The following is a 20,982-nucleotide window of genomic DNA, read 5'->3' on the forward strand; positions in this document are numbered from 1 at the left end:
CACGTCTTGGAGAATATGTATATTCCAAAAACTTCCTTTTGGAGCAGAAGCTATTGTATATAAATAGTTGTTTTTAAGAGCTTTGAAATGCTTTAGTGGCAGAATTAATAACTTTCGGAGAAAGGACTTTTTAAAGCATTCTTAAACATGTGGCTTCTAAATTTGGGCAAGATCAGCAATCGTTCATTAGAATCAATCTCTCTACGTTCACTTTTGGGGTTTTTTAGGGGTATGATGTTGGGGAGTAAATAAATGCTTAAATCAGAAATAATTCATGTATACTAGGAATCAGGATGTGGTAACTCATTCTCCCCAGCAGAGGAGGAAATCTGTCTCTAGTGTCTTGGGTAACTTCCCTCTCCTGACTTCCAACAACTGCCAAGAATAGGAGCCATGTTACCTCCTCAGGGAAGTAGCTCCTTCCAAGCTGCTCATCGCGGGCAAGCTGGAAGCTTCTCTCCCCGGCTGGGAGCCCCACCCAAGTGGGAGGCTCAGCTGGAAGAGCCCGAGTTCACAGGAGCCCTGCTGCCTGGAGAGCCTGAGCGTGCAGCAGCCCCACTGTCTCACCCTCAGCTGCCCTTTCCTTTCGAGAGGGGTCCATTCGTGCGAGAGAGGTTGGAGAGTCCTGGGCAGGAGCGCCCCCGCCCCAGGCTCAGGGCTTTGTTTTGTTCCTCCAAAGGCCAGTCAGTTGTATTTTTTAAAAGATTTCCCCAAACCTGACTCATCTCAGAAAGGCAGGCTGGTGAGAGAAGGCGGGCGGGCACTCGAGGGCCCCTGTGCCTTGTCAGCACCATACCGTAGAGTCCAGCGTATGTGCCAGTCAGGTCCTTTCGTCGCAGGAAGCCCGGGCACTTACAGGGTCTGTGTGCCCTGGTCTCTTTAACCTGAGAGATGTTGCTTCACTTCAACCCATGTGGGCCCATTACTGAAATTCTATGGGAAGCACTGTAGACTTAAGTTGTGTACATGTTTTGCATGCTTGCTACATGTAAGGATAATTGATTGCAGAGAATCAACAAATATAAAATAATCTCACCTCCTCTTCTTTTGTAACAGTTTCATTAGAGAATTGACCTAGGAATCTGGAAAAAAAATGTTAGCCTGTTTATTTTATTTTACTTTTTCTCCTTTAAAGAGTAGTCTTCAAAGACAAAATAGAGCCTTAAATGTATTTATATTTAGAAACTTCACGTAGCATGCATATCGTTTATTGTCCAGATTCTGAGTGAGCTTTCTAAAGATTACAGGGCTAGGCCCAGCATTGTTGCAGTTAATAGAAACCTGTTCCGTGAGGTCTGTGGGCTGTAAGATCAGCAGCATTGCCATGACAGTGAAGTGGTCCTTATCGGAAGGAGAATTCATAAGAGGCTGCCCTGGGACCCTAACCACTGTCCTTGTGTGTGTCCTGACAATGTTATCTGTCCTCTCAGTACGGAGTATCAGATGCCTGTCGTGAGTACAGAAATTAATTTAATGTCACCTGAAGACATGCAATTAATCTTTTAGAGGTTTTCATAATACCTTTACAGAAAGAGTTGCCAGTTTGGCGGATTTGGATTTTGGGCTTTAGAAGAAGATAAGGGAAATTAATTTTTCATCAGGGTTAATACAAGCTAGCAGGGCCACAAAAGCTGAGAAAAATGGTTGGGGAATTTGTCAAGTGTTGTCACTCTAGAATAATGCTGCTTAACGTCTGATAGGTGTAATCAAGAGATGAGATTTCTATAGAGAGGGATTAATCAATTTGCTCACTAGTGAATGCAAGTCAGTGATACCACTTCTTCATGGGGTTTAAGAATGAAAATAAGATTTGATCTGTCAAATTGCAGGAAGCCCTGACAGTGTCAATGGGCATTTTTATCTATACATTTAAACCATTTGTTATAAATAAATTTGTCCTGCTAATGTTGGTGGCTACAAACCTCATTTTTTGGTAATGATTCAGCTGATATAAAGTGTTCCCTAGGCTTACTTAATTCAGGTAGTACCTCTTACATTTAAAAAAGAAAAACGACTCCGAAAAGACATTTTTACAGTATTCATTAAAAGAGAATCATTTGTGAAGACAACCAACAAAATATTTCTGGTTTGGTCTAAGATAGGCTAAACTTTCTTCACCTCATCTGTGTTTAGAGGAAGTGGCAGATCCTTAAAATCGCATCTACACACACTGCTGTGCAAGGAGCGTGAAAGAGAGCGGGGCCACCTAGAGAGATGCACTTTCAAAGTGAACTGACCTTTTTTTGAAGAGGACGTCATTTGCCGTCCACAAACAACCAGTTATTTCCTATGTAAATGTTGGCAGGTTTCTGAAATTCCTAATTTGAGTTCAACAGTATTTTCAAATGTATATACCGAAGTACTAATCATTTCAGGACCTGTTTCAGTGCCAGAACTGTTCGTGTAAGTTGCAGAAGATTGCAGATGCATGGGTGCATTCAGTTTGCTTCTCCTTGACCACTGTCTGGGTCTGTGTGAGTGTGAGGGTCTTAGCAGTACGTTCCTGCCCAGAACCTAGTCAGGAATGCACTGATGGTTTTCCACATGGTAACTGGAATAATTCTGGAATGTAAGGATTAGCTTTTCATCGTGCTGATTTGAAAGAGAATAATTTTTCTGTCCGTTGAAAAAAGGAAATCTCTCCACTTTTCTTACAAAATGGAATAACTTCTATTTAAGCCTTGAGTGCTCAGCTGTGTGGTTTAGAAAAACAAACGCACAGCATCATAGTGACCCTTCCTGCAGTTGCAGGAGGGCTAGTCTTTTTTTGTTTCAACTTTTGCTGAAAACAGTTCTGTTCAGGTGTAGTCCTTCCCTTAGGAAGTAGCGTCGGACCACGGACACAGGAAGTTCCGGCAGGTACCCTGTGACCAAGGGCCTCCGGTTTCTCATTTGCAAAATGAGGATAATAGTATTTACCTTGAAGGGAGGATTGAAAGAAAATGATGTCTGTACAGTATACTGCTTGTCACATTGCAGGCATTCCAGAAACATTAGCTCCTCCCACCCTCTCGACAGTGGGATGTGTTAATCATACCAAAACTCTTGTGATCAGGGTCCTAGGAGTGCCTTGGAAATTTATGTTATAGAGTTTATTATGTCATTTACAGCTGTAGAAGGTATAAAAAATTGCCTCGAATATGAGCAACTCCAGAGCTTACCTAGGGCTTCCTCCCACTTTCCAATACACAACTGATAGGAATTTTTTTCCCTGAAAGCTGAGCAGCCGTCATAATCCCTGCCTGAAACATCCCCCTTTCTGTGTGCGTCGTTAACAAGTGTTTGTCATCCACCTGCTCTGTTCTGTTCTCCTGAGGATGCTGTGGGGAGCAGTGCCTCCCAGGGGATCCCCTGCTGGCTAACGGGAGCAGAACAGCAGTGGCGATTACTGTATGAAGAAGCACAAAGCGCTTCCAGGCCTGGGAGCCCCGGGGGAGGAGAGTGCTGTGGGGGCCTCTGAGGATGCAGACCAGGCAGGGGGGAGGAGGACAGAGACCCCATAGCCCAGAGATTGTGCCCTGGGGCCAGAGCGGTAGGAGAAGAGGTGCAGATCCACAGAAATGGTGTCATCACTGTGTCTTTTCAGGTGATTTCTTAGAAAACCCTGAAAGAGGCCTTTACACCATGACTGGGACCCTTTCTTGGTGTCACAAGCTTTCATACTCCACTCTACATAAGGAAAGTTAAGTTTTTCTCTTCACAAATGAGGAAAGGAGAGGCTTTTGTGGTACCTGTTTTTCCTAAACTTTGGGGATCAAGCCTATTTTAAAAAGTAAACTTTTCTTGAAAGGAAATGAAAGTTCAGGACTTTGTTTTTCAGGGTTTTTATCTGACTTTAGCGTCTCCTCTTACAGTAAATTACCACCAGTCTCTTGCCCAATACAACAATGAAGAGAATTTTTATTATTTGGAGTGTTTCTTGGCTAAATGTTTATATTCTCAACTCAGTTCGCAGTTTAAAAACCATCAAATCTCCAGTGTTGTATATTTGTCATCCAAATAGGTATACACATTGTCTCCCTCAAAATAGTCAAGTTATAATATCTTTTTTTTTTTTTTTAAAGATTTTATTTATTTATTTGACACAGGGAGAGAGACAGCTAGAGAGGGAACACAAGCAGGGGGAGCAGGAGAGGGAGAAGCAGGCTCCTGGCCGAGCAGGGAGCCCGATGCAGGGCTTGATCCCAGGACCCTGGGATCATGACCTGAGCCAAAGGCAGACGCTTAACGACTGAGCCACCCAGGCGCCCCATCAAGTTATAATATCTTAACTTTTGGTGCAAGCTCTTCTTTCTAAATTAAAGTTCACTATCTAGATCATGTTTTTAGCTTCGGCTTACTAAATAAAAACATCATGACAATATTTGTTCTTTTTGTCTATGATATATATGGACATCATCCCTTTTAGGCTGTTCATACCGGCTAATTATCTGTTCTGCAACGTGGCATAATCGTTTCTGATGCACAAGACAGTGCTGTGGCCTTGGAAGCTGGCCTCTTTAGTATCATGGTGACATTGAGTAAATACCGGTGTACTAATTGGCGGTGGCTGTAACCTAGAGTTCCTGATCCTATCATCTTTTTTCTAGCACATTGAGAACTACTCAGTTTTTAAAAGTCTGATGCACTATTTATTGATTCATTCAGTAGGTAACCTCAGTACCTTTGATGTATACAAGAAATTTTGGTTTGGTGAGCAAAACAGGATGATAGGGTCTCAACCTCTGGTTTCTGTGGATGCTTGCAGGATAGTGTATGCTCTAGGGATCCTTGAACTTTTACCTCGTCGGGTAGGCTCCCAGGGAGTTTATTTAGACCCCTGAAGTCCCTACAATGGAAGGCTTTCCCATAGAGCTAACCAGTACCTAGCCAGTTCATTCATTCACATGGGTGAACAGGGTGGAAGTTGGAGAGTCAGTCGGTAGACTCTTGTGTAGCTGAGCTGGGCCTGCCTGTACCTAACACCCAGCCTCTTGTGGGGCCTGGGGCTTAGTGTGAAGTGTCAGCTCCCAGGAAAAAGAGGAATGTTACTAAGGACTGCCTGACTCAACATATGCATAGGAGATCTGTGAATCCTATACTAACAGAATTTCAGGATTTTAGATGAATTAATAAATGATGGATCACTGGCTCTTGAGAAAGGTGAGGATATGTGGTATATGTCCTTAAATGTTTGAACTTTATGGCCTAGAAAAATGCAAGGGGTGCCCGGGTGGCTCAGTCGGTTAAGTGTCTGATTTCCTGATTTCCACTCAGGTCATGTTCTCAGGGTCATGGCTCAAGCCCTGTGTCGGGCTCTGCAATGGGTGTGGAGTCTGCTTGAGATTCTCTCTCTCCCCCTCTCTCTCCCTCTGTCCTTCCCTGCACCCTCCCCAAAGAAAAGAATTCAAGCATATCCAAAAATAGAGGTCACATAGCTTTTTAAGGTAAAGACTTTGAAACATTATGCAGCTAGAGTAGGCGGCCCCTGCCTGGCTCGGGCACCAGCTCACACCTTGGGTGGAAGAGCTGTGGGACAGCTTTCAGAAACACAGACTAGCATCTTAAACATTTCTGTGGATGGTGATCTTCCCACAGTGCTTCCGTTGTCATTTGGGGGTCTTCCTCTGTGAGGTCGGAGTGACTGTCAGCTGGCGGTGGTAATGCACTTGATGGACGCACAGAGTCCGAGCACGGGGGACCCCTGTCTGGTTCAGCCATCTGCAGCCTTCGCTGGACAGCCATCACCCACAGAGCCTTTAAAATACGTTCCTTTCTGCGTCCCAGCTCCACAGGGTCTAATTGGATGGATTCTGGATTAAAGCCCAGGATGGCTCAGATTAGAACTCTCCCCAGGTGACTGGTAGGTAAACTGAGTGTCCCTGACCAGTCGGGGCAATGAGAATACAAGTGGTCCTTAGGAGAAAGCACTCATTCGTCTTCACCAAGCATGATGTGACCTGCCCATTTGTAGTAGATGCCCTTTCTGGGTTGACAGAGGTTCCTTCTGTCCCTCGTTTGTAGAGAGGTTTAATCAGGCATGCTTTTCCTACACGAGTGCAGGCGATCATGTGGCTCGGTAACATTCATTGGTTTTGCAGTGTCCAGCCAGCCTTGCATTCCTGGGGTCAGTGTTGCTAGGGCATGGGGCGCGGTCCCTTTTCTGTGTGGATGCGTCAGGTTGCTGATATTTTGGTAGGGACCTTTCTTCACGTACGTTTGTGAGGGTATGCTTTGGCGGCTTTCCTCTCCTGTGAGGTCTTCAGCGTTTCTCTCCGGGTCGTGCCGGCCTCAGAGGATGAGTGGGAAGGTTCTTCCTCCTCCTCTCTTCTTCCTGAAACAGTGAATGAAATTGGTAATTTCATTACCAATTCAGTGTCTTCTCAGATTTTCAGATTTTCTCCTCATTCTTGAATCCGTCTTGGTGTTTTGCATTTCTTTTGCAGTCTGTCCGTTTCACCTCAGCGGCCTGACTTGTTGGTATAAAGTTGTTCATGACGTCCTTTTTCATTTTGGTGGGGCCTGTCGTGATGACCTCTGCTCTCTTGTTTCTGATTTTGGTCATTTGTGCCCTGTCTCTCCCTTTTTCTTGATCAGTTTAGTTAGAGGTCATCAGTTTTGTTGATCTCAAAAATGCAACTTTTGGTTTCATTGATTTTTCTCTCGTTTTTCTCTTACCTGTGTCATTGCTCTTTGCTGTGATCTTATCGTTTCCTGCCTCGTATTTTGGGTTTGATTTCCCTTTTTTCCCCTAGCTTCTTGAGATGAAAGCTCAGGTTATTGATTTCAAGTTTTTTTTCCTTTCTGACATAACTCTTTAGTTGCATCCCCTAGATTTTGATTTGTTGTATTTTTATTCAGTTCAGAATATTTTTTGATGAGTTTTTTTATTACTCCATTTCTTAGCTGGCTTCCTAGGGGTTGACCATGTTGCTACATAGCTTGTTGGTTGGCCAGACAGTCATTCAGGAAGAGATTAGCCAGTGGTTTGTGGGGGGGTGGGCACTGGCCCTCAGAGCCCCCCTCTGCTCGTCCTCCCTACCCACTCCCTACCCGTGTGAGCTTCCCTGGCTCCCTGGCACTTACCTAGGCCTTTTGGAGCTCTTTGATTTCCAGGATTTCCCATCGTGGTTTTCCGATTACTGGCTGGTCTGTTATTGTTCCAGAAAGGCCCCGGGCTGACAGGTTGGTGGGCGTTCCTCATTCCCTTCCCCCCAAGTTTGCTTCTGAGGCTTCTCAGGCCTGCCATCCGTGGCGGCCCGGGCTGCGGCCCTGCACGCCAGGTCTCAGGAGTAGGTGCTGGTCCTTGATTCTTTTCACTTTCGTTGACTCCCAGAGACCTGAAGTGCTTGTTCTGGATGGTTTTGTCAGATATTTATTTGCGGGGGGGAGGGAGGGGGATTTGCCATCCCCTTCATGCTGCCGTAGCCAGAAGCCCTGCCACAGGTGACAGTTTTCATCCCATTTCTCTTGGGTCCCAATTACTTTGGGCAGTTTTTACACAAATCTTATCTACACCTATCTTGCTCCAGCCCCTGTCCCTTCACTCCATTCCATTAAACTGTCTCTAAAAGATAAGTATAGAGGGGAGCGAGGCACAGAATCCACAGGCTGCTGCTGAGCTGATTCAGCCAGCTCCTTTTGGAAACACTGGTGCAGCTCAGCAGGCCGCTCACTGACCGCTCGCTGGACCTCCTGTGGGCGTGAGGAGTGGAGCCTCGTGCTGTCCAGATCAGAATCTTACTGTCCACTTGCAGGCATCCATTTCTGCTCAGATTATGTAACTTAGCAGGGCAAGATAGGATTTTCTTGCTGTCCACACTTTCTTGGTCACCCGCTACTCTCTTGGAGAGACGCTGCACTTAACTGAACAAGCACCATCCGGAGAGGTTTTTTATGCTGCTTGGTGGTATCATAAACATAAATAGTACAGCTTGAGTATGTTCAGTAGCAAACGTTTGAGAACATTTTAAAGATCTAATTGGCTTATTAAACGATTTGTGAATTGGGCAGCATCCCATCCAGCAAGCAGCGGAGGCTCCCAGGAGGTGTACAGAACGGGAGATTTTTATAGAAGGAGGAGAGGGCAAGAAAGTTATTGGCAAAAGAAAAGGATGGTTTCAGGCAGGTGGCTCTCCCTTAGGGGGAAAGTGCTTGTCTTATGCAGAGGAGACAGGGCCCCTGTGGCCTGCTCTTTAGTGCTGATCGAAAACTTCCTGACTGACCAACGAAGACCACGTTTCTGGGGGAGGTTGATTATTCCGTGAGCCCCAGTTTGGGAGCTCTAAGTGACACCATTTTGGGCCTGTGGTTTTCTTTTTAAGAAATTCAACAATTTTTAAGGTCAAGAAACAAGGGATTGTTAGTAAAACTCAAAAGGTTAGATTTCTGATCCTTGCAAAGCCTGTAATAGGGCCCACGAGTCTGTCCTGAGTCACTGACTTGAGAGGGTGAGGCATTTGTGTCTCAGCGGGAGGCGGGGTGGGGGCGGGAGAGGACCAGGGGTCATTGCTATGTCCCCAGGGCCTACGGCCACAGCCAGTGAGATGCGTCCTGAGGACAGTCCACTTTGCGTTAGGTCGGAAGACGGGTTAAAAGTTTAAAACCCCTGCCCGTGCAAACGGTCAGATTTTAACAAGAACACTCTTGAAAGTGGCAAATGCATGTTGAGTGTGAAGTATTTTTAAAGTTAAGCAGTATTTCACTGGGCTAAACAGCACTTTAATCACAGACCTCTTGAGTGGATACAGTAATTAAAGATCTTCATGTTTTAAATTTCAAAAATATGATTAAAACCCAAGCAGTGTCAGATGAGAAATTTCCTTAGTGGCTCTAGTGAAATGACAGGTTTGGTTTTTCACTTGTTTGAAATAGTTTTGCTCTCGGTTGAGCACTAACCGAGGCGGACTCCCCGATGCCGGGGACGGCCGCCCGGCCAAGCAGGTACTGACCAGCACGCTGCCTTGTTTCAGCAGGGAGGAGAGAGCGACGGCTTTTTTCACCCTGAGGGCCAGCCCCAGCGGCTCCCGCAGCCCCCAGAAGTGAGGCAGCAGCCCGCCCGCAAGGTGACGCTGACCAAGGGGGCCCTTCAGCAGCCCCAGCACGCACCGGTGGCGTCCCACGTGCACTCGGCCGGCCCTCCGGGCATCAAGAGCATCCAGGGAGTCCATCTGGCCAAGAAGGTACTGCCTGTTACCTCGGCCGAGCGCCGCGAACGAGTAGATGCTCTCCTAGTTAACAGCGGTCGGCATTTGGACGGTTCTCGGGAGTGCCTACGGCGCACAGTAGGAGGGCTCAAGTCAGTTTATAAATGAACAGTAATCCCCTTTGTTCTGGCTTCGAAAGCTCATGTGTTCACAAAAGGACTTTCCTCTCGTGACTTTGTAATGGGAGAAGTTGGGCAAAGACCGCACAACCGGGGGTGTGGCTGTTCTCTGCAGCTCTGCCCCGTGCCCTGGAGACGACCTTGTGCTCCTAGATCCCCGTCGGAGACGTTTGCTCAGCCACTTCCTTGCTGTTACCCCAGTTCACAAGTGGGAAAGCGAGGCCTTTGGGGGTGAAGGACCTGTCTGAAGAAAGTGGCCCTGACTCTGATTCTTTCCTCCTTCCTTCGCCCAGGGGATTGAAGGGGTTCTGACTCTGACTGTGTCATAAGAGACAGGGGCATCCAGAACGCCTTCCGTGGAGGTGCATGTTCTCCTTTTGCGCACTGAATTTAAAACCTTCCCTAGGAGAGGAGTGTCCACTTTCTCCCGTTACGTCCCTGTAGTAGGGCGCCCTTCCCCTCAGCTGGTAGGGGAGCTGTCTCTTTTGCTTCCCCAGAGCCTTCACCTCTCTGCCTGACAGTAAAATCTCCTTTTGGTGTATAAGTCAGATGCCCCTTGTCTGGTGGAATTATGCAAGGGAGGAAGCAGGGCGGCAACACCTGCTTTTGAGTTTCTTCTAGAAAGCTCTGCAGTCTATTAGCTCTTCCTGTCTGCTTGTCCTTCTACTGATACTAAGTAGTAATAGTATTAATATGAAGGCCATTCTGAGTCTTTGAAGTATTTAAATGACTTTGTCTGTATTATAAGCACTTGATGATGCAGGAGCAAACAAAATTATTCCCCTTTTGCAACAGAAGACAGACATTAAATCTTAACTTCAGTCTTTGAAGGTTGCTCAGGTCTAAACCAGCTTCAGTCAGGGGCTGTCCCCCGATACATGAGGAGAGAGACATTAGAGGCCCCCTTCCCCGTACAGCTGTGTGCATCTGAAACCTTCGTCTACTCTCCTATGAAGTGAGGACAGCAATGTTTCCTAGCTCATGTGGGCTCTTGGGAGGATTTCATAAGAAGATGCATATAAAAAGCATGGTCCCTGGTGTATAAGGAATACACCTTAATAATAATACATGATAGGGCGCCTGGGTGGCTCAGTTGGTTAAGCGACTGCCTTCGGCTCAGGTCATGATCCTGGAGTCCCTGGATCGAGTCCCGCATCGGGCTCCCTGCTCGGCAGGGAGCCTGCTTCTCCCTCTGACCCTCCCCCCTCTCATGTGCTCGCTCGCTCTCATTCTCTCTGTCTCAAATAAATAAATAAAATCTTTAAAAAAAAATAATAATACATGATAAATAATATACATTAATAATAATATTGTTATTAATATTCTGACATTATAGCCAGAACATAAGAATATTTACTGCTGGTTTCCAGCCAGTTTTACTTGCAACTTCTTTTTTCCTAATTCCATTGTAGTTAACATCGGTGTTATATTAGTTTCAGGTGTACAATATAGTGATTCAGCAAAATTCCATACATGACCCCGTGCTCATTGTGCTAAGAGTGCTCTTCACCCCGTCACCTGTCTCACCCATCCGCCCACCCACTCCCCCCTGTTGACAAGTGTGTTTTCTAGAGTTAAAAGTCTGTTTCTGGGTTTGCTTCTTTTTTTCTTTGTACATTTGTTTTCTTAAATTCCACATAAGAATGAAATCATGGTGTTTGTCTTTCTTTGACTTATTTCACTTAGAATAATACTCTCTGTCTCCATCCACATCATTGCAAATGGCAAGATTTCATTCTTTTTGATGGCTGAGTACTATTCCGTGTGTGTGTGTGTGTGTGTAATATATATATATATACACACACATATACATACAGCACATATTTTTTCTCCATCTTTCGATGGACACTTGGGCTGCTTCCATAGTTCAGCTGTTGTGTTTATGATTTTAGCCATTCTGACAGGTGTGAGGTGATTATCTCACTGTTGTTTTGATTAGCATTTTCATGATGATTCATGATGTTGAGCGTCTTTTCATATGTCTGTTGGCCATGTCTTCTGCCCATTTTTTAATTGGATTGTTTGGTTTTGGGGTGTTGAGTTATATCAGTTCTTTATGTATTTTGGATACTAGGCCTTTATCAGATATGTCATTTGCAAATAACTTCTCCCATTCCGTAGGTTGCCTTTTAGTTTTGTTGATTGTTTCCTTCACTGTGTAGAAGCTTTTTATTTTGATGTAGTCCCAGTAGTTTATCTTTGCTTTTGCTTCCCTTGCTTCAGGAGACACATCTAGGAAAATGTCACTATGACCAATATCAGAGAAATTACTGCCTTGTGATCTCTTCTAGGGTTTTTATGGTTTTAGGTCACACATTTAGGTCCTTAATCCATTTTGACTTTATTTTTGTGTATGGTGTAAGAAGTGGTCCAGTTTCATTCTTCTGCATGTGGTTTTTCAGTTTTTGCAAGACCACTTGTTGAAGAGACTTTCTTTTTCCCATTGCGTATTCTTGCCTCCTTTGTCAAAGATTAATTGACCATATAGTTGTGGGTTTATTTCTCTGTTTTCTATTCAGTTCCCTTAATCTAGGTGTCTTGTTTTTGTGCCAATACCATACTCTTGATCACTACAGCTTGTAATATAATTTGAAGTCTGGAATTGTGACGCCTCCAGCTTTGCTTTCCCCTTTCAAGATTGCTTTGACTATTTGGGGGTCTTTCGTAGTTCCATACAAAGTTTGGGATTGTTCTAGTTCTGTGAAAAATGCTGTTGGTATTTTGATAGGGATTGCATTAAATGTGTGGATTGCTTTGGGGTATTATAGACATTTTAACATAATTTGTTCTTCAAGCCATGAGCATGGAATGTCTCTCCATTTCTTTGTGTCATCTTCAGTTTCTTTCACCAGTGTTGTATAGTTTTCAGAGAACAGGTCTTTCCCCTCTTGGTTAGGTTTATTCCTAGGTATCTTATTTTTGGTGTGACTGTAAATGGGATTGTTTTCTCAATTTCTCTTTATGTTGTTTCATAAACTGATTTCTGTATATTGATTTTTTTTATTCTGCAACTTTACTGAATTCATCAGTTCTAGTGGTTTTTTGGTGGAGTCTTAGGGTTCTTTGTATGTGGTATCATGCGATCTGCAAATAGTGAAGGTTTTACTTCTTCCTTACCAATTTAGATGCCTTTTATTTCTTTTTCTTTTCTGATTGCTGTAGCTAGGACTTCCAGTCCTGTGTTGAATAAAAGCGGTGAGAGTGGACATCCCTTTCTTGTTCCCGATCTTTGGAGAAAAGCTCTGTTTTTCCCACTGAGTATGATGTTGGCTGTGGGTTTTTCATATGTAACTTTTATCATGTTGAGGTATGTTCCCTCTAGACCTGTTTTGTTGGTTTTTACCATGAATGGACGTTATACTTTGTCAGATGCTTTTTCTGCATCTGTTGAAATGATTGTATGGTTTTTATCTTATTGATGTGATTTACATGCACCTTTTGATGTGTTTTCCAATGTGACTTCTCTTGAAATACCCTTTTGCACTTTTCAAAAACTCACTTCCCAGGCGGAGTTTTGTTGCCTTCTGGGGAGTGTTAAATGTTTTGTATGCATTTCCCTTTGTTTGGTGCCCGTTCATGTGCAAAGGTTCCGTTCTGATTTCCATTTACCTTCCTCTCTGCCCTTTTTTTCTGTGATGAACAGGGGGTCATTTTTGTCCCTTTGTACCCAGGTTCTAGGGCAGAATTTGGGTTAGAATGTCTGGAAGCCCTGGTGCTGTTCAGTTCCACCTGCCTCCTGCATTTCACCACTGACCTGCAGAGGAGGAGTTTTGTTTTAGAGAAAGCATTTGGCACTTGGTGCTTTATCTAATTTTCTAATTAGAAAATACCAGAAAGATTCAGCTGTCTCCTCTTCTTTAAAAGACTGGTTTTGAACCCCTGGACAACTTAAAAATCTCCTGAGGTCTGGGCCCTGCTTTAGACCAGGGACATCATCGCTGTGTGGTGGGGAGGGGAACACGGGCATTGTTTTGGCTTGGATTTTGTTGGTGTTGTTAAAGCTCTGTGATGTGTGGCATGGTGACGTGCAGCAGCTGCGAGGTGACCCCAGCTACAGAACCTGCCTTTCAGATTTCTCAGGGTGCCAGCCTCACAGAGTCAGGAGGAGACTTGGGTCCATAATGTTGGGGCTTGTGGTGGAACCAGTCCCCATGGATGTGGCCTGGAGTACGCCGGGAGAAATTTGGGCTCTGGGGCTGTTAGGACGAGACCCAGACAAGTTTCTCAGCCCCTCTGATCCTGCTGCTTCATCTGCCAACAGTGGTTACACTGCAAGTGCCTACCCGTATTGCACTTGGTATGGACCTAGAGTCACACCTAGCTCTTCTCTTTCCCTCCTTTGCCTCCACCCAGACTTGCTGGGATGGTTTCACTTCAACATTAAACCCTGCTCTGGTAGTGGATGAAAAGTACAGAGGATCCTGGAGCTCGTGGTATATTGTAATGGATTCTGAGTTGCGTTGCCCACTTGTATAATCTTAGCAGCTGTGGGAAGAAAATCCAAAGCTTAAAAGTCAAATCATACTTTGCTGTTGCCAGGTCCTCATGCACGGGAGAGGCCGAGGCGTGGCAGGAGCGATGGGCCGGGGACGCCTGATGCCAAACAAGCAGAACCTCCGAGTGGTGGAGTGTAAGCCTCAGCCCTGTGTCGTGTCTGTTGAAGGCCTTTCTTCGTCCACCACTGATGTCCAGCTGAAGAACCTACTGATGTCAGTGGGCCCCATTCAGGTGCGTCACCTGAGGCCCTTCCGCAAGACTCAGGTCTCGGTTTAAATTCCCTCTGTGTTGGTTACTTCATGTTAAAATAGTACATTCGAGAAGAAAGACGTATTTTATTTCCTGGGCATGCCCTATCAGAACTTTGCCTTAGAGTTAGATTATTTGGAAATTTTCAGGTGCTCAATTACGAGACTTATGAAATGATTTTGCCAAGTCCTCCTATTCTCCTCAAGTTTACATAGGCATCTGTACATACATACTTTTTGTTGTCACACACTTTTGTTTGTAGTAACTTAAAACTTTTTAAGCATTTAGCCTTCTTAACCATAATTTCCAGAAATAGCTCACATGTTAACAACTATGAAACTTGGTTTAGATTTTACAAACATGAAATAACGTAGACTATAGTTTGATCTCTTTATTTTACAACGGGTTATTTCTGAATGCTCAACAGTCTCTGCTGAGCTGGCTGCAGATTGTCTCCAGTTCTGCAGTAAACAGAATTCTCCACTCAGACCCCTGGTCTCTGCATCTTCTTGAGTCCTGTAGGTCAACCAGCAGAGAAGCGGGTTGACCTGGTTTTCCTTGAGCCTCTGGTCTCTCTGGGTCAGGTCCCACGTGGGCGAGACGTGGAGTGTGAATATCAGATTTCTGCGTGCTTTCCTTTCAGGGGATTTTCTAGCCTCTTGCTGCATGAGTGAATGGGGAAACATCAGACTAGAGTTGAGACAATTTTTAACATGTTTGAAATCCGTCTACTGTTGAGAGTCTCTAAATGTGAGGAGTGGATGAAAGCCCTTCCCAAACCCACCCTGTTCTTCATTTCCGGATTCCTAGGGAGATGGTGAGGGTCAGTTTCTATTTGTGTGTCATAACAGAAAGTTAACACTTGGGCTTCCGTGTTCAGTGCAGTCGATCGCGCGGTGGTGCGGCAGAGACCAGTGCCGGTTACGTGGGGCCGGCAGCCCCTTCCCGCGGGTCACCGCGATGGGGACAGACTTGCAGGAGCAGGGCAACACTGGAGTGTTGTAGGTGCATTAATGCGTGCTCATCCTGGCCTGAGACTCCCACACGTGGTGGTGGAGAATCTGGGCTGCAGTCACAGTGAGTCCGGACTAGCAGACCAGAGCCTACTCCAGGAGTTCTGAGGACTGGTGTTCTCCGTGAGGGCTCGCGGGCAGTCTCTCTCCATGTGCGCTGGGGGGTGACAGCTTGGCCGCCCTCCACACGTGATCCGCTGGTGGTCGTGGCTTTGCTTCCTCACACATAGTCTTGATAATTCTGAGCGTCCTCAGCCAGGATGTGGTTTTCAGGGTCCGTGTCTGAGTAGCGGTGCAGGGTCATGGGCTGCTTGGAGCCATTGCTAAGCCACCTAACTCTGGTCTTAACCCACCTTGAGACTTGAATTTTGAATTTTGCATTTGGGGCCTATCTTTTTTTGTTCTGAAAAGTATTAGAGATCAGTATGTTATAAATAAAATTTGATTGAGGGAACCTAAAGCCAAACAAAAACAGTGTTGGATTATAGGAGGAGGAGAATGAATTTTCTAGGTTCCATCAGTTACCCTTAAGATGGGGTGGAAGGTGAGCTTCCATCTGCCCCTGGAGAAACCCCTGTGGAATGATGAATTTAGCACTTAGATAAGGGCCTGTTCTTCCACCCTGGGGGGAACAAAGCAGAGTGCTCACGTCTTGCCAGTCTTAGTCCCATAGGATTGTTTTGAGGGGGAGTTTATAAATTTTTAAACACCACATTCACAGAATGTCAAGTTTCTTAATTAAAAAAAATAATAAAACAACGTAACACGTCCCTGCGAGTGTGAGATAGCTAAAGAGTGATATTGATTACACATTTTAACAAGACTCACTTACGGTTTAAGTATGAATAGACTTGGAGAAAGGATGGCGCTTGGTAACCCAAACCTTCTGCGGTCCTGACGGGAGGTAGGTTTGTGCGGAGCTTCTGTGTGCCCTGGACTCTGGCGCCACCTAGCGTCCACTTGGTGTAATAGCCGGTGGTGTCTAGCCCTTTGTAAAATCACAGCGACGGCGTGTGAGCTGTGAAATCTGGGAGGCTTTCTGAGGGTGACAGTGCACTGTGACGAGCTGGCCACGTTTCTCTCAGATTAGTGCGCTATCCCCTTAAACGGTACTCCGAGACCTCTCTAGAAAGTCCGTGTTAAAGTCCTGTATGGACTCAGTCTTCACAGAGTAAGGAAAGACGGAAGGATTTTGTAGACACGTTACAAGCAGGAGGTAGCCACGGCGGGAAGAGTACCGGAGCGTGTTCAGAGTTGCAGGGGAGAGGGCCGCGCGGCACTCGGTAGCAGCCATGGTGCGAGTCTGAGTCTGCGAGAAGGCCGTGCCTCGGTCCCCAGACCCAGCGGGAGGCATCTGCCCCCTGGTGACCTGCCTGGCTTCCCGCAGGAGTGACCCTGACCTCCTGCTCCGTCCCGAAACGCAGAAGCCAACGGAGCTCTTCGGGTCAGGAAGTAAGCTGGTTAGCACACCTGTGGCTTTGTTGCTTGTCTTTATTTCCCCGTTTGCTAGGTTATGCCTAAAATGGTGCCAAGAAGAAAATTTGTTATCCTATAAATCAATAAAATGTCATGGTGTAAAAATAAAGTGGCTTCCTCACAAAAGCAGAATGTTTGAAATCACTTAATGGGACTCTGCGGCCGGTTCCCCGTTGTGATCATCGCCCACATAAGCGGGCAGCCGTGCCGTGCACGTTCTCTCCGCCGCCCTCTGTAGTCACTTGTCCTGGCAGTCCTGGGAGTCGTTCCTGAGCTGGGACGAGAGTAGAGGTGGACCCGGGCAGCTTGTTGTTGACGCTGCATGGGGCCCTCACCCTGCAGCCGGGGGTGCAGCCGGCGTCCGGCTCTGAGACGAGGCTTCGGGGCAAGTCCCGATTTTGCCGGTTCTTGGTGTGTAATTCTCGGACAGAGCGCTTCTCCTCCCGTCAGACACTCGTCACCCACATGAGAACTTACCCTGCTCCTTCGTAGCTCTCCGTCATGCCCTGGCAAACCTCGGGGGAAGGAAGAGACGGCAGCCTCCATGTCGCCCTTGAGGGGCAGCGAGCCAGACAGGACGAGACGAGCTGCAGGTGCAGGCGCGCCCAGCGTCTGCGTGTGCTCTCGGAGTGGGGGCTGCTGGCCCAGATGGTGCGTGCTCCTGAACAGCCCTCCGGGACCCACAGAGTCTGCCCACTGCCTCCTGACACTGCGGTTCCCGTGTGTCTCATTCTGGAGTGCATCTCAGCCTGCGCAGCGAGGTGGGGCCCCTCTGGGCGCTTCTGCGAGGTAGGCTCACGTCGGGGGAGTCTCACCTGCTCTGAAGATACATCTCGTTCTGAGCCACCAAGGAGGTCTGGTCGGTGAAATAGAAAAGGTTTGAATCTCGAGTGAAAGCAGTTCAGTCATTTTGTAGTAGTTGAGGACATCTGGGAAAGAAAGCACTAGGTATGGTCAGCGTAGACGGACGACAGACCCACGCCACGAGGTGTAAAGAAAACAGCAATGTGGACACATGATCTGAACCTGCACTGGGAAAAAAAAAGTCCTGAAAACACCGTCAGGAACTGAAAAGAAGAACGGATTTTCAGGAGCCAGTGTGACAGCCCGAGAGCTCTTCCAAGAGCTTGCATGGGTTCTGCAGGGTAGGTGTGTGCAGCGGAAGGAGGCTGGGACAGCAGCGAGGGGAGAGGCAGGGGACCATCGGGATCAGCACGAGCAGCGTTGGGACGCGGAGCCCCAGGTGGGCGAGCCGGAGCCCCGGGACTTTGGGAACGACGCCGGCTGGGCACTGGAGCAGCGGCAGGTGTGCGTTGGGAGGCGTGGGAGCCCGTGGGAGCCCGTGGGAGCCCGTGGCTGCCCGCCGCGCAGGGCACACTTGCTGCCATCGGTGCCGTGTGCCGCCGTGTGGGGACGCAGGCCTACCGGGCACAGAGGAGAACAGGTCGGCGGCACGGGCCGGGAGCGGGGGGCTTCTGCGCTCTCCGTGGCTCTCGGCTGGCCTCAGAGGGGCGCCCACCGCGGGCGTCTGGGTCAGGGCTGCAGGGGGGCTGCTCCCAAGCAGTTTCACTTGCGTTTAAAGCACCTGATACAATGCTTGGCTTGAAGTAATCACTGAAGGTGCTGGGGGAGGAAGCTTACTCGTTTATCTTTATAAGATTTTGTTTATTTGAGAGAGAGCGAGCAGGAGTTGGGGGGGAGGGCCCCAGGGGGGTGTGGGGCTTGATCCCAGGACCCCAAGATCGTAACCTGAGCTAAAGGCAGACGTGTAACTGACTGAGCCAGCCAGGCGTCCCCGGAGGGGAAGGAGTCTAAACAGATTTTCAGAGCGGCAGAACCCTGTTAGTGTCTCTGTGACATTTATCTGACCGTATGCACACACACAGGCACTTCCTAGAAAGACAAGGAACTTTTCCTAATTGGGGAAGGAGGCCGGGGTTCTGAGCGACATGGACATCTTCTGGAATCCAGCCGCAGGCTGGAGAGCCTGTCACTGCTCGCCTTGTTGCGTGTCAGGCGGAGCGGACCGGCCCCGTGGGGGTGGCAGGCAGCTGCAGCTGCCAGCCGAAGTTTCATCGTGCATTTCGCTCCTTAGAGAGGCACAGTTATTCTCAGGAAGTGAAGTGGTCTCACATCTGAAAATGAGAAGTCAGGATGAAGGTTGGGGTGCTTTCCCCCTGCATGCCAGTAAGAAATTAGTTTTTCCTGTCTGTTCCTAATACAGTTCTTCAAGGTTTAGAGGTGACTTTAGCTAAGTCTTCTGACGCGTGCATGAGGTCTGTCCCAGTGCTGGCCGCAGTCACCGTGGGGGCGCCGCTCTTGGCCCTCGGCGCCTGCGACGCTGTGGCTGGAGGGGAAGGAGAGCAGGCCAAAGGCACACAGGACCAGAAAGAAGGGCCTAGCAGCGGGCCCTGTGCGGGTGCTCCAGGGCGAGGTGGGATTTGCAGCTGGCTCTGCCGCGAACCGAGGCTCGGTTCTTCGCCCATAGTGTCCCCGCCCCACCCGATGACCGAGCTCCAGCTGCAACAACCGGAACTCCTTCAGGGCTGAGGCACGGACGGCGTGAGCAGCGAGGTGAGGCAGGCGGCTTGGAAGAGAAAGCGGGCCTCTGTCCGGTACTCGAGGCGTGCGTCCGAGGCCAGGGAAGCTGCCTTGCCGAGGGTGTAGCCCAGAAGGAGGCGTCGATGACATCATTAAAGACCACCTTATGGCGCTTTAGGTGTGCTGTTAATTTAATGATAAGTGAAATCGTCAAGAAAATTCGTCTTCCGGTTTTTATATCCCAAAGAAGAGGAGGAATCTAGTGTTCTGCTAAGCTTGCTTCAGCACAGTGGGCGGGTGGACCCAGCTCAGCACTGCCCAAGGGGCCGCCCCCACTGCCTGCGCGTCCACGCTCCTGGTCCGTGGTCAGGTCGGGGCGGTGTCCCCAGCCCCCAGGCTGACTGCTCGTCCTCCAGGGGTCTGTGTGCACAGCTTAGCGCCATGTAGTTGGCAGACTTGAAATGGTTTATTTCTTTGTGAAACGCCAAAAGGTGACTTTGGGGAAGGTGGCTCCTTTTTTAGAGCTCTCCTAGTTGTGTTAACTGATAGACGTTCTGTGGTTACAAAAATGAAGAGTACTTGGTATTTTTAGCCATGTGTTTCCACTGTAGATCTTTGACACATACTTTAAAATTAAATAGTCTCATAGGTCAACACTTTAAAGGTCATGTGTTACCATCAGGTTTTTTTTTCTGGCTGCCCTACTTCACTAGACAGAAGCCCAAACACTGAGGCATCGAGTCCTGTGCTCTCCCTGGGGCAGTGTGTCCTGGGGTGAGCAAGGGTCCCGCCTCAGCTGCCGTGTGCCCTGCCCTTTGCGGAGGCTAGAGCCTGCACGGTGCCCCAGATACACGTGCTGGGCTGGCTCCATCACCAGGATACTTGGGAAACATCAGGCTCTTGAGAGTGGGAATGGCTGAGAGATCACACAGGTCTCCACCTTTGACCTGCTTCTGCGGAATCCTCGGATCCTAAACTGCAAGGCCTCAGGGAAAACTCAGAGCCACGGGTCCTCCTCCGGGCAGGTGTGAGGACCAGGCATGAGATACCTCTGTCCAGTGCTTGCCTTTCAGACGAGTAAGATTCTCTTCACTTGTTGGATCATTTCTTTCCGCCTGTCGTCTTCCCAAACTAACTTGGTTTTTGCTGCAGAGAGTAGTGGCCTCTGGAATGGTTGCTTTAGCTCCTGAAGATTTAATTTGCAGTGTCACTTAGTAATCATCTTGTCAGTACAAAATGTGAGCAGATTGTGCCGACAGCCACCACTGGCGAAGCTGTGCCTCGTTGGGACCTAGCTAGATGTAGAAGAGCCTCATTTTACCCCAGTGGTAAATGTGGGGTCCCGTTGCTAAACAGCAGTTTCCTCCTGTGTGATGAGTATTGCTCTTTTAAAAAGTTGAGTGAGGGCCCTGCAGAGAATTGCCTGGCAGAAAGGCATGTGGACAGGAAGTGACTCTCCAAGAGTGTCTGCCACCGGGCCTCACAAAGAAGGTTGAGGGAGAAGACTGAGTGGCTCACATGGCCGGACAAACACCAGGCTGGGAATCCTCCCATGCCATTCATGGGAATGACCGTTCTGGGATAGATTATCTGGATCAGAAAAATTGCTAGGGAGATAGAATTTTCCTCAGTGATCCAAGTGTCAGCCTGGACTTGAATTTTGTGTTAAAGCTAATGTATAAATATGTTGGGTGTTTGGGGTTTTTTTAAGCATGTACAACATGATATTAAAACATTTCTGTTTTCTTCCTCTAGAGTTTACAGATGCTTCCCCAGCAACGGAAAGCCATAGCTAAGTTCAAGGAACCAGCTCATGCGTTAGCATTTCAACAGAAATTCCACAGGTAGCCGGTGTATTCCGTGGTCAGGGTGCTGTGGAAGTGGGTGGGAGCCTTTCCGCCA

At 47.7% G+C, this 20,982-nt stretch overlaps 1 protein-coding gene across 5 annotated transcripts in view; it reads left to right on the forward strand.

The window, feature by feature from the left end:
• RBM33 (RNA binding motif protein 33) overlaps positions 1–20,982 on the forward strand; it is a 127,124-nt gene that overhangs the window by 99,511 nt on the left and 6,631 nt on the right. For 4 of the 5 annotated variants that reach the window (XM_035029866.1, XM_035029867.1, XM_035029868.1 and 1 more), the window contains 3 exons: positions 8,955–9,161; positions 13,844–14,032; positions 20,836–20,924. In XM_035029866.1, coding sequence (XP_034885757.1) covers positions 8,955–9,161; positions 13,844–14,032; positions 20,836–20,924 — 485 coding nt within the window. Of the gene's footprint in view, positions 1–8,951; positions 9,162–13,843; positions 14,033–20,835; positions 20,925–20,982 lie in introns of all 5 variants that reach the window. The other variant, XM_035029865.1, reaches the window with a different exon arrangement.

Source organism: Mirounga leonina, unplaced genomic scaffold (assembly GCF_011800145.1).
Source record: "Mirounga leonina isolate KUSES-001 unplaced genomic scaffold, KU_Mleo_1.0 Mir_321, whole genome shotgun sequence".
Lineage (NCBI taxonomy): Eukaryota > Metazoa > Chordata > Mammalia > Carnivora > Phocidae > Mirounga > Mirounga leonina.